This window comes from Ictidomys tridecemlineatus, chromosome 9 (assembly GCF_052094955.1).
Source record: "Ictidomys tridecemlineatus isolate mIctTri1 chromosome 9, mIctTri1.hap1, whole genome shotgun sequence".
NCBI lineage: Eukaryota > Metazoa > Chordata > Mammalia > Rodentia > Sciuridae > Ictidomys > Ictidomys tridecemlineatus.
The window spans coordinates 147827187-147840870 of record NC_135485.1 but is presented as its reverse complement, the minus strand read 5'-3'; the positions used below and the strand labels follow the sequence as shown (position 1 = coordinate 147840870).

Genomic DNA, 13684 nt, shown 5'->3' with positions numbered 1-13684 from the left:
AACGTGGGTCATTTCTGAGTCTGCCTTACGGCCTCGGGGCTCCCAGATGCGAGTTGGAGTTGGCGCAGGCCCTCCTGCGGGATCGCTCAGTGCTACGCAACAGGTTTCTCAGATCCCACAAAGACCCCTGCTTCTGAGCACCCTCTGCTTAAGTGTCTCCTAAGTCTCGTGAACGTTTGCCCCAGCAGGGAAACGCTGTCCAGCATCTGCACAGCCTCTAGGTCAGCAGTCCCTTCTACGCCCGTGCTGGGCCAGCGCTCCACCACCGCTGCGGCCCAGCCTTTCCTGCTTTCAGATCTAGCCATGTGAGACAGACAAGAGCTGTGACTTCATTACAGAGCAGAGTGAGGAGTCTGGACGAACGGAGGCCTGGGATGCATGCAGGACACGGAGGACGACTGCTGATCCCTGCTGGGATAGGATCTCAACAGAGATGGGGTGAGATGGGGCTGGGAAGAGCGATGGCCTGCACTGCGTCTGCATCTCCCTCCAGTCCCGGGTCAGTGTCGGAGGAAGCAGACCTTTCTACAAGGTGCCCTCGGAGTCACCTGAGTGCTGCAGAGGAGGCAGTGGAGAGCCCGGGGTCCCCAAGAGGCCCACTAGCCGTGGGCGGCTTCTGGGGGGCGCTGCTCTGCCTGGGGCGGAGGGGAGCACGGAAGGTGGGACTTCTCACCCCTCCAGCACTGCCTGCCACAGGAGATGACGGCTTTCCTACAGCATTCTGGATAACAAGAGGTTTCCTAAGGGTCTGCGTGGCCGCTCGTACTGTGTGACAGTGAGCCACGAGGCGCTTTGCTATCCCAGGCTTTCCGACAAACGCGCCCTCTCCAAGTGGCAGGCAGCTGATTCCAGTCCCCACTAGTGCACATTACAAGGACTTGGAAGACTCTGCTGTCCCTCTCCCGGGCACCGGCTCTGAGCGGCTCCATGCGCACCTGGATCTTGCCGGCTCTCAGGGCAGCGAACATGCACTGGGCAGTGTTGAAGGCGTGCCTCCAGTTGTGGTAGGCCACATGCTTCCGGTAGTTCTTCTTCACACTCAGGACCCACCTGCACAGCACCTGTGGAGACAGCAGAGGAGTGACAACAGCCCAGCACCGCACGCTGCGGCACAGGCACTGCAGAAGGCTCAGTCCAGCCTCGGCAGTGAGGGGGCAGGCCCCGTGCCCGACACCTGTGCTGAGGAAGCTCCTGGCCAGGGCCTGCTGGGGGGCCAGGGCTCAAGCTGGGGCAGTTCCAACCGGAGCCCAGGAACCACCAGGCTGACCAAGTTAGACATAAGATGCAAACGCTGTGGAGAAAGGCACCCTTGGCAGGCAGCACCGGCTGGCTCCTCTTGGTGGTTAGTGCACCGCAGCGTGTGGGACAGTGGGGTGCATTCTGACACATTCACACGTGTACAGGACAAAATCTGCTCATTTCCCTCCCCTCCTTCCCCGCCCCCAGATCTCTTCCTCTCTGGCCCTCCTTCTGTGATTTTAGGTCTCTCTCCATTACAGAGGGACTTAAAGTGGAGTCCTGGGATCCGTTCACAGTGTTCACAGCACAGTGCGGTCAGCTCCATTCTGCAGCCCCCTGTCCTTCCCCTCCTCTCTCCCCAAATCCCCTTCCTCTATTGCTCTCCCTTCTATTTTCATGATATTTCCCTCTTAAAAATTCCTTAGTTTCCTATGACTTCTGTATATGAGAGAAACCACCCAATCCTGGGCTTTCCAGTCTGGCCTCTTTCACTTACAGGATGTTTTCCAGGTCCGTCCACTCACCAGTGAGAGACCACTTCATTCTTCCTTACAACTGAGTAAAACTCCACTGCGTATATGCACACTTCCTTTATCCACTCCTCTGCTGATGGACACCTGGGCCAGTTCCACCGCTTGGCCCTGGGACCGTGCTGCTATAAACATCAGTATGCCCATATCACTGTAGAACGCCGACTTCAGATCTTCCAGATACAGACCCTCCTTTAAGAATCTCCACGCTGCTTTCCAAAGTGGCTGTATTAATTTGCAGTCCCACCAACGATGGATGGGTGTACCTATTCCCCACAACCCTGCCGGTGTTTACTGTGGTTTGCAGTCTTGATCGTTTCCATTCGAACAGGAGTGAGACGAACTCTCAGAGGTTCTGGTCTGCATTCCCATGGTTGCTAGGGATGTGGAACCCTTTTCACACACCTGTTGGCCATCGGGGAACGCCTTCTTCTGAGAAATGCTGGCTCAGTTCCTCTGCCTGTCGACTGCGTGGGCTCTCTGTATTTTTGGTGTTAAGCTTTCTGAGTTCTTCATGTATTTTGGATATTAATTCCTGTTGAAAGAGTAGCTGACAGAGATCTCCTCCATTCCATATGCTCATTTCCTTCACTGTGCAGAAGATTTTTAATCTGATGCCACCCCCATTTATTAATTCTTGGTGTTATTTCTTGAGCTTTAGGAGTCTTGTTAAGGAAGCTGACCTGTGCTTTCTTATGACAATCAGAAATTTTCTGGTCTAATTCCTAGGGTTTTGATCCACGTTGAGTCGACTTTTCTGCAGGGTGAGATGGGGATCTAGTTCCATCCCTCTACATAGGGATTTTCGGTTTGCCCAGCTCCTTTTGTTAAACAGGCTGTCTTTTCTCCAGGGCATGTTTTTGGCGACTGTCGAGGGTCAGACGGCTCTGAGTCGGTGGCGTGTCTCGGGTCTTCTCTCCACCGGTCCCCTGTGGCACAGCCCGAGGCCAGGTGCTGGGCCGCCTCTGTGCTGCTCCTCTTGCTCAGCCTGCTTTGGCTACTCTGGTTCTCTCATCCTTCCAAATGAATTTTAGGACTGTTTTTTCTACTTCTGTGCAGAATGTCACTGGTATTTTGACAGAGATGCACTAAATCTGTGGATTGCTTGCTAAGGTATCCCACCCTGTGGCATCACCTAGGGGAGCCTGGGAAGCCACACCTGTAGGGAGTCTCCCTCGGAGAGCAGGGCTTCCTGGCTCACCTGCTGCACATCTGCACAGGTGGAAGGTGCAGGCCTTGGGGTGGGGCGGGGCGGGGCAAGTGCATGACCAGGGACAAACGAGAGTCCAAGTCCTAACACACACTGATGGCATCTCTGACCTTTCAAACTACCCTTACGTCTCGGGCAAAGTTACTGCTTAGCTACCAAGAACCAGGCTTCTGAAGATTGTATATGCAAAATAAAGCTCTGGGTCCACAGGAAAACAACAGCAGCAAAAGTAGCTTAGAGATGGAGAGAGAAGCTCATCTCTGAGCAAGTGCCACAGTCTGGGTTTCATGAACCTCAAGAGGAGCACTGAACAGACTCCCAGAGACTGGGCTGAGCATGTGATTCTGGGTTTATGTTGGCGTCAGAGCATGATACTGGTGCTCCAGAGCAGGAGGGAAGACCGGTGGGTCTATGGACCACAGTCTGGCTCTCATGGGCCCCGAGAGCAGGTACAGCCCATGGCTGGCCTGTGGGGTCCGGCTCCCCGCCCCCACTGACGTGGGGTCTGGCTCTCCCCCGCACCACACAGTGACATGGGGTCTGGCTCTTCACACCTGCCAGTGATGTGGGGTCCGGCTCTCCCCCCACAGTGACACGGGCCCCCCCGACAGTGATGTGGGGTCCAGCCCCCCCAGTGACATAGGGTTCGGCTCTCCCACTACAGTGACTTGGGGTCCTGATTCCCCCCAACAGTGACATGGGGTCCGGCTCCTCCCCCACAGTGACACGGGGTCCCCCCCACAGTGACGTAGGGTCCTGATCCCCCCCCACAGTGACATGGGGTCCGGCTCCTCCCCCACAGTGACCTGGGGTCCGGCTCCTCCCCCACAGTGACCTGGGGTCCGGCTCCTCCCCCACAGTGACACGGGGTTCCCCCCCCCACAGTGACGTAGGGTCATGATCCCCCCCCCACAGTGACATGGGGTCCGGCTCCTCCCCCACAGTGACGTAGGGTCCTGATCCCCCTCCACAGTGACATGGGGTCCGGCTCCTCCCCCACAGTGATGTAGGGTCCTGATCCCCCCCCACAGTGACGTAGGGTCCTGATCCCCCCCACAGTGACCTGGGGTCCGGCTCCTCCCCCACAGTGACACGGGGTCCCCCCACACAGTGACGTAGGGTCCTGATTCCCCCCCCACACACAGTGACGTAGGGTCCTGATTCCCCCCCCCCACAGAGTCACAGGTATGGTTCACTTGGAGAAGGACGGGCTTGCACCTCCAGCTATAGACCTGGTGCAGGACCCTGGCTGTGTTTGCCCACCTTCCTCTCTGGCCATGGGCCTCCAGAGCAGGCACAGCCCCCAGCTGGCCTGTCACAGGCATGGGTGGACACGTCCATGGCAGACTGACAGGCAGAGTAAGGCTTCTCTCCAGGGAGGACAGTGGTAACCGAGACAAGGTGTCCAACTGTGAGTGACTTGCAGGCCGAGTTATCCCCATAGGGGCCTTCTGTCCACCCTACTTCTCGGGCACTGGACAGAGGACCACAAGGCCAACAATTCCTGGGTCTCTCCAAATGGAAACGAGAAGGTCCTGACCCAGGTCTTCTGGGAGGCCAGAGTGAGGGGTCAGCCAGCTCTCGGCCTCACCCACGGGTGACCTGTGGGCACGGTTGGCCTCCCGTTAGTGCCTGGGCCCTTGCTGCAGACAAGGCCACTCACGATTGTCCTCCTTCATATACTGGTAGTATATCAGCCACCACCTGGCACAGCCCTGGCTCAGACCTCCTGGGGACGAGAGCCCAGCTCCTCTGGATGGCTCCCAGGCCCCTCACCCCGCTCCTTACCCTGCTCTCGCCCCACCTGTCCACTACCCAGCCTTCTGCATCCAGCTCCAACATCTAGAACACTCCCTTGTCCTTCAGCCTGGAGCTGGACAGTGATCAGTGCGTACCATGGGTCTTTAGATGGACAATGTCTTTTCTTTTAAAACACAAGGAAACCCAATGACTTGGGAGGCCGGGCAGCGGGAGATTGAGGCCAGCCTGGGCAACCTGGCAAGACCACGCCCCAGAGGAAACACAGCCTCTCGGAACCCAGCAGTCCTTTGTCCAGGCTGGCGCCCAGCGCGGCCTCCCTGGCCGATGCCCCACCTCATGCTTCATCTGGAAGCGCTGCACGAGGCGGAGGTCAGTGAACATCCGGACCGTGCACAGGGCCGTCTCCAGGTCCGACAGCTCGAAGTCACTGAAGCGGAAGTCTGTGATCTTGAGGGTCTGGGCAGATGGCACCACGGCAGCCTTGGGCAAGAGGAGAGAGAGAAAAACGCTATTGACTGAAGCGGCAGCAGCTCAGAAGCCTTCTCACGTTGCTCTAGGGAAACAGTTCTCTGTGATTATTTATTCATTGTGTTTAATGTGGCTCTAGTTTGGATTATGAAATGTCCCTCAAAGCCCATAGGTTACTGATACTAAATAAAAGCCAATTGCTCTAAATGCTATCTGATTGACAAGGAGCTCAATATCAGGCTGCCCACCAGCTACCAAGGCCTGCGTCCACCATGCCGGCACTTCAGCAGTAGCCCCTGGGAATTCCGGTCATCCTGGCACCGTGGTGGAGGTGTTTGACTCTCACCCACGTGTGTCCACCTGCAAAGTCAGCAGGCTGGAGTGGGCTGAGGTTCCACATTCCCCGAAGCTCCACGACCTTCATCTCTGGCCCCAGCTCTCTGCGCCTCTACCTCCTCACCGTGCGGCCGATGCCGCACCTTGAGTTATGGGGGTCTGGCTGGGGCCTTCCTGGGTAGGACCCAGCTCTGCCCCTAATTCTCCTGCACTGAGGTAGGTGGGGGGGTGCAGCCTTTGCCACCACCCCTGCCCAGAGGGGACCCTACCCGCTGTATGGTGTGGAGGAGGGTGGGCTGCAGAGTACAGCCTCCCTTCTCTCTTCAGAAGGCTATAAATGAAAAACAACCACTAACAGGCAGCAAAGGCAGGAGCAGGCAGAGAGGGGATGCACACTGCCCATCACCGCGGTCACCGTGTGACATGCTTTCCCCTCACCAGCTTCACATGAGAGTGTCACTTCAGACCTTAAGAGGGGCACACACAGAATATACAAACTCAGATAAGGAGTTTGTGATGTTAAAAATCATAAAAAGAAGAACAATCAAAATTTCTAAAATCTGAGAAAACAAAAAGAGATTAAGAGTAGATTAAGAGACACCCAAACTGGTTCACACGTAGGCACATTGCTCCACATACGGTACCCACACGTCAACAGAAGTCACGTACAAAGACCCACATGTGAACTGGAGCCACAAACAGCCATGCACAGGGCTTGGCAGCTGGAACCGAGACCTGGTTCACACCTAGGCCACAGCGTACCTCCATACACAGACCTCACAGGAGAACAGGACCATGCAAAGCCATGCATAGGGCTCAAGACCTGGAACCCACACCAGGTTCACACCTAGGCCACAGCGTACCTCCATACACAGACCTCACAGGAGAACTGGACCATGCACAGCCATGCATAGGGCTCAAACCCTGGAACCCACACCAGGTTCACACCTAGGCCACAGCAAATCTCCATACACAGACCCCACAGGAGAACAAGACCATGCACAGCCATGCATAGGGCTCAGGACCTGGAACTCACATCAGGTTCACACCTAGGCCACAGCATATCTCCATACACAGACCCCACAAGAGAACAGGACCATGCACAGCCATGCACAGGGCTCAGGACCTGGAACCCAGACCTGGTTCACACCTAGACCACAGCATATCTCCACACACAGAACCCACAGGAGAATAGGACCATGCACAGCCATGCACAGGGCTCAGGACCTGGACCCTGGTCCTGGTTTACACCTAGGCCACAGCATATCTCCATACACAGACCCCACATGAGAACAGGACCATGCACAGCCATATAAAGGGCTCAGAACCTGGAACCCACACCAGGTTTACACCTAGGCCACAGCGTACCTCCATACACAGACCTCACAGGAGAACTGGACCATGCACCGCCATGCATAGGGCTCAAAACCTGGAACCCAGACCTGATTCATACCTAGGCCACAACGTAGTTCCATACACAGACCCCACAGGAGAACAGAAACATCCACAGTCATACCTAGAGATCAGGACCTGGAACCCACACCAGGTTCACACCTAGGCCACAGCGTAACTCCATATACAGACCCCACAGGAGAACAGGACCATGCACAGCCATGCACAGGGCTCAGGACCTGGAACCCAGACCTAGTTCACACCTAGACCACAGCATCACTCCATACACAGACCCCACAGGAGAACAGGACCATGCACAGCCATACAAAGGGCTCAGAACCTGGAACCCACACCAGGTTCACACCTAGGCCACAGCGTAACTCCATATACAGACCCCACAGGAGAACAAGACCATGCACAGACATGCACAGGGCTGAGGACCTGAAACCCAGACCTGGTTCACACCCAGGCCACAGCAGAACTCCATACACAGACCCCACAGGAGAACAGGACCATGCACAGGGCTCAGGACCTGGAACCCAGACTTGGTCCACACCTAGGCCACAGCGTAGCTCCATAGACAGACCCCACAGAAGAAAAGGACCATGCACAGGGCTCAGAACCTGGAACCCAGACCTGGTTCACACCTGGGCCACAGTGTAGCTCCGTACACAGACCCCACAGGAGAACTGGACAATGCACAGGGTTCAGGACCTGGAACCCAGACGTGGTTCACACCTAGGCCACAGCATATCTCCATACACAGACCCCACAGGAGAACAGGACCATGCACAGGGCTCAGGACCTGGAACCCAGACTTGGTCCACATCTAGACCACAGCATAACTCCATACACAGATCCCACAGAAGAACAGGACCATGCACAGGGCTCAGGACGTGGACCCCGGTCCTGGTTCACACCTAGACCACAGCATAACTCCATACACAGACCCCACAGGAGAACAGGACCATGCACAGCCATGCACAGGGCTCAGGACGTGGACCCCGGTCCTGGTTCACACCCAGACCACAGCATAACTCCATACACAGACCCCACAGGAGAAGAGGACCATGCACAGGTCACAGGACGTGGACCCCGGTCCTGGTTCACACCTAGGCCACAGCATATCTCCATACACAGACCTCACATGAGAACAGGACCATGCACAGCCATGCACAGTGCCCAGGAAGGGCTCAAACACTGCCTCTGCCCTCCTGCAGGAAGTCCTCTGCTCCTGTCACCACCACTAATGGCTAAGGTGAGCCACGAGAGCTCTGGATCCTTGCAGCTGAGTCGGAAGGAGCCAGGCACTGTCACCGACTTCCAAGATGAGCCCGTCAGGTGACCGACCGGCAGTGCTGGAGGTGCTAGAGGTGCAGGTCCTGCTCAAAGCTTCTTGGTGTAGCCTAGCTCCCCAGAGAGGGTTTTCTGAAAGCAGGGGACAAAGCTCCTGACCTGCCCACCAGCACTGACTCAACCAGCGCCCTGGACCACCCTGGTCCACCTCGACACTGTCACCAGCAGCTGTTGGGAACTCAGATCATGATGAACCGGTGCCACGTGGCTGGAAGGTGGAGGCAGACCTCTCTGGACTCCTGCCTCCAGTCCCGCTTGTCCTCTTCTCGCTCTCAGGCACAGCAGGCCTCTCAGGACCCCAGGTCCATCTCCCTCTGGACACACCTCTAGTGGCTACAGAAACCCCAGTGAAGTTGTGGCCTGAAGTGCCCCTCTGGGAGGATCCCAGGCCTGGCTGGCCCTGACCGATTCCCCTACTGCTTCTCCAGCCAGGGCCGATCACAGAAAAGGCAGGCCCTGGTCAGGCCCACGCTGCCCGAAGGCTGGACAACAAGTAAAATTTTGCTTCATCCCAGTATCTTAACTCATCAACTCTCTAGTAACCAAAGAAGCCAGCAGGGTTCCTCCTGGGACCTCAAGCGCTGGGACTAAGGATCTTTCCAAGGCCCAGCAGAATGCTGGGCTTGAAGTACTACTTGCCTATACCCACCTCTGAGCCAAGAGAAGGTGTTTGAAATGCGATTGAAGACTCACGCACAGCAAGGAAAATCCCGTCAACTAAGTCCCTCACCATAACTTGAGAACTTTCTGTACCCAGGCATAAATATGCAGTATATCTCAGCACATTGTTTGATTCTCCTGAGAATAAGTTTCCAAAAATAAAAGTGAAGGAAACTTGGGGGCCTTTCAATTGCTTTTGGGTTTTAAAGTGAGACCAATGATGTCATGGAGACAGCAATTTTGGCCATTGACGTGGGGGGCAGACACCTGTGAGGTCGGGCTGCAGAGGAGTTTCACGCAGGGAGTGACAGCCGAGTGGAAGCCAGTTGCTGAATTTCAACGGGTTTCAGTGAATTGCTTGCCCTGCAAGTGCTGTGACCCTGAGGTCCCCGCTGCAGCTGCCAGAAGCCACCTTCCCAATGGAACAGCAGATGGTTTGCAACAATACACAATACAGCAATTTTCAGCTATTCCAGAGTATTTTCCCTCTTGCTAAAATTATAAACATAATTGAGAAAATGGTTTTCAGATTCTTTTGAAAGACAGCCTACTTTTGAAGTGAAAGGCAGAGTTTGGTATGCTGGGGGCTCACTTTTTTTTTTTTTTAAACATTGTCTTTATAAATTCCTCTACTTGCTGGTTCTTATTTATCTGGACCCGGCGGCAGAGTGACTTGGCCTCCCTAGTTCTGCTAACCAGTCGCCTGGGACCAGCACCCTGCTGTGTCCTCCCCAGGGGCAGTCCCAGCCCAGGGCCCACACTGGAGGAGGAGTAGGCAAGCAGCCCAGCCAGCTGGGCACTGCCAATGGGCAGTGACCTCCAGACCACATGCCTTGCAAGCAGGGGAAAACTGCCCACTAAGTCCAGTGCTGACAGGGCACCCACAATACAGGGCTAGTGCCACCCAGAGCCAGGCCCAAGATGCCTTCCTTCCAGAGAACTCAGCTGAGCCTCTGGCACTGCTCCTGGCCACTGGCTCCCACTCACAGAGTGCCCAACGCCTGCAAGTGCCACCTGCCTCCTGCCTGCCAACGCGGGGTGCCGTGCCAGTGGGCTGCAGTCCCCGCTCTCCCTCATGCAGTGTGGCCTGGCGCCAGTCTCCTGCTCCCCCGGCTCCAGGGGCCCTCACAGCCCAGCTGTGCATGACCAAGAGAAGCCGGGCAGAAGGCCCAGCCCGTGTGAGGCTGCTCACTGGCCATTCCTAGGCGCTCGCCACTCCTCGCTGTCCTGTGCATGGACTTAACATCAGGGGCTGAGTGGGCAGACTTCCAGGTCCCCACCAAGGCCATGCCGAGTCGGGCAGCGCGCAGGGCGTGCTCCGAGGGTGTCCGCGCTGGGCTCAGCGCACTGGCCTGTGTGGACCAGTTTCCCACACAGCAGGCCCAGCCGCGGGGTCAGAAGCGGAAGCCACACGGCAGACTGTGAAAGCCTCGTGTCACTGAGCCTGTCAGGTGAAGGCCCCACCACAAGACGGGGCTTGGCCTTGGCCTAAACAAGATGGAAGACTGAAGCCACGGTGGAAGCCCAGAGTCACCAGGTGCCACCCAGCCAGCCGTCCTATGGCTGCGCTGAGGTCGGTGACTCTGCTGGGAAGGTCCGACGTGTGCTCAGTCGGCTCAGCTCAGGGTCAGAGTCCAGGACCTGCGCGGGCAGGTGTCCCGGGAGGAGCACGTGGGTCCCAGGGTGCGCCGCAGTCAGGGCTGGGGAAAGGAGGGCTTACCGCCAGGGCCTGCAGCTCCCTGGTCTCCTCCTCGGCCGCCGAGGCATGATAGGACAGGACCTGCAGGGAGGAGGGGCGGCGTCAGGCAGGCGCGCAGGACAACTGTCAGCTGGGGACCCGCTGGACCTCCTCAGGAGGTGACCTGGCCCTGGGAGCACCAGACCCCAGCGGCTACCCTCTGCACAGAGGGAAACCACAGCTGGGGTTCTGAGGCCCCTCGGGAAACAGGAATGAGCTGGGCAAACACTGACTTCAGCTACTCTTGCTTCTGTACAGAAGTTAAGGGAAAAAGACTGTGTCAGCTGACATTCTGAAGTTGAATTTGGAAGAGCAGAATCCACTGGGCAAGGCCGCACGGACACTGCAGGGTCCCTGCAGCTCACACGGCACACCCAGGGGACAGGGCTGGCTCGGCAGCCCAGACATGGCGCTCAGACGCTCCCGAGGGACTCAGCCAGAGGGAGGAGGAGGGCCTGGAGCTGGCTCTCGCCCAGCCCCTCAGTGTCCCCTGGGACAGTGACAGTCAGGCCCACTCCTTCCCACAGACCTCAAGACCCTAGTTCCTCTTCCACCAATGCACTGATTTTACTGAAAACATCTCTCACAGTTTTTAAAGTGACGACGTGGAGGTTCTGTTCTGAGGAGGCCACGTCCCCAGCCCCCAGCCACGTGCCGGTCCCAGTGTGCAGGGGCGGGGCCCGCCGGCTACCTTGGGACAGACACTCCTCTTTCCCCCGACTTCCTTCCCTCATCTGAGTGCTCAAACGTGCTTTGGAGTTTTGCTGTTTGGGTTTTTAAATACTACTTTTGTGAATATCCCCACGGAGGGATGGGGTTCAGCTCTGGGCAGGGGGCAGGCCATGGTGGCAGATCCTGTGTTGACGGCCGTATCACGAGAGGCCTCTGCAGAAAAGCCAGGGTGTCCCAGCAGAGGCAGCCACAGGACCTCACAGGGTCCTGGAAAGCTCTGCAGGGGTCTCCCTGGCTTCCACGGAGGCCGAGGACCGGTGTGGAGCTGTGGCTCGCGCTCTGGCCCACCTCCAATGTGACCATCTGCTGGGCCATGGCCCGCTCCACCGCCTCGTACATCTGCGTGTTCTGGATGCCCAAGCCACAGAAGATGACAAAGGCCTCCAGGAACTGTTCGTCGCTGCGGCTGAAAGGCCTGGTCTCACCCGAGCTCTCGTCCCTCTTGTTGACGAGTTGGCAGACCCCTGTGAGAATGAGAGGGAAGCCGTCAGGTACGGGCCGACGCAGCACCTGCAGGTCTGCTCTGCCGCTCTCCTGGCCAGTCTGCATCCCCCCCACCCCGCGTCCATGGGGGCAGCCCGCGCTGTCCTAACACACCGCTGCGATCAAGAGTCCCGGAGGACGGTTTCCCTCCAGCTCAGTGTGGAATCAGATCAGTCGAGTCCTCAAAGACAATCTGGAATTCTGGGTCACACAGACAGCCCTCCTCACCCAGACCTGGGGTTGGACTCCTCAGCACTCAGAACGGGTGAGGAAAGGAGCAGCCTCACACAGCACCCGGAGGTCCCGGGAGCACCCGGGAGAAGCAGGTTTGTAGACCCATGGGTACCACGGATAAAGGGATGCTCTACTTAGAAGGGCAGATGTGGCCACCTTGGAAGAGCTCAGGATGGTCCAAGTCCTGGCTCTCCTGAAAGCCGAGCCTGGGCCGTCGACGTCAGGACAATGTCTCCTGAGCCGACCACGGGGACCGGAGCTGGTGTCTCCAGGAGACACGGTGCTGCCGCCTGGGCTCGGGTTAGCACATCACTAGATCCTCCTGACTCTGTGTCTGAGTGTAGGATGAGACCTCCAGCTGGGAGTGGTGGTACGCGCCTGTGATCCCAGAGGCTCTGGAGGCTGAGGCAGGAGCATGGGAAGTTCAAAGCCAGCCTCAGCAATTTAGGGAGACCCTCAGCAGTTTAGAAGACCCTGTCTCTAAATAATGTATAAAAAGGCTAGGATGTAGCTCAACGGTCAGGTGCCCCTGGGTTTAATGTCTTGTACCAACCAAACCAAACAAAAAACCCAAACAAAACCCTCTACCGGGTTCCACCACAGACAGGCACCGTGGGAAGTTCTGAGGACACCCCTCTCCGGGTTTCAGACGCCTGCTTTCTCTGCACTGAAGTGCTTTTGAAGTTATCCACCACCAGCAGCTCCTCAGAGGTTACTGAAATCATTTTTTCCCATTCATGGAGATGGATAAAATGCCTGCCAACGTTGGCATGGCCTCTTGTGAGCAGCGAGGAGTGTTCTCCTGCCTCGGCAGCACAAGCACACGCTCGGGCGGGCTCTGCACCTCCACCCTCTCCTCCCATCAGCCCTGCCCTGTCTGCTGACAGGTAAAGTCACTTTGAAGAGCCCATAGGGTAAGCCTGGTCCGCCAACTCCGATTCCCGGAGGTCTCCCGGATGGCAGGTTGTGGGTGTCCATAAATCTCTCACAGGGACAGGTACCACCTCGCTGTGAACCTGACGTGGGACAGTCAGCCTCTAGAGATGAGGTTCGGCGCCTTCAGGGTCTCTGCCTCCAACTCGGGGCTCCTGGTGCCGATGGCACGTCTGTGCGCCTGCCCAGGTTCGCTCCCGAGGCTTTGCCGGGGGAAGCTTTGCAGTACTGTTCTCCGACAAGCTGTGTCCTCCCTGTTCATCCTCCACAGCTGACAAGCCACCCTGGGCTCCCTGTCGCTTCCCACACCTCACTGCAGAGCTGCGCGGCCTCCTTGAGGTCCCTCTGGGCTTCCTGCCTCCTTCCTGGGGTCTCCTGGGGCCACACTGTCAGACTTCCCAGCAGCTTCGCCTGGAACAGCCTTGGGTCAGTGGCCTTCGAGGGACCCCTTAGGGTCCTCAGTGTGCCCAGGTTGTCTGGAGCCTCACTGTCCCCCACAGAGCTCCCGCCGCCCCTCCCCCAGGTCCTCCTGAGCCCCTCCCCATACCCTCCCACACCCCTCCCCCATGTCCTTCAATGTCCTTCTTCAGCTCCGCCCCTATGTCCTTCCAC

At 57.3% G+C, this 13684-nt stretch overlaps 1 protein-coding gene across 1 annotated transcript in view; it reads right to left on the bottom strand.

Annotated features, from left to right (window-relative positions):
• Positions 1-13684, bottom strand: part of Pde5a (phosphodiesterase 5A) — a 90329-nt gene that overhangs the window by 29882 nt on the left and 46763 nt on the right. The window contains exons 9-12 of the mRNA XM_078020754.1: positions 11711-11886; positions 10673-10732; positions 5074-5220; positions 936-1061 (exon numbers count right to left, since the gene is read on the bottom strand). Of these exons, the coding sequence (XP_077876880.1) occupies positions 936-1061; positions 5074-5220; positions 10673-10732; positions 11711-11886 (509 nt within the window). The remainder of the gene's footprint in view (positions 1-935; positions 1062-5073; positions 5221-10672; positions 10733-11710; positions 11887-13684) is intronic.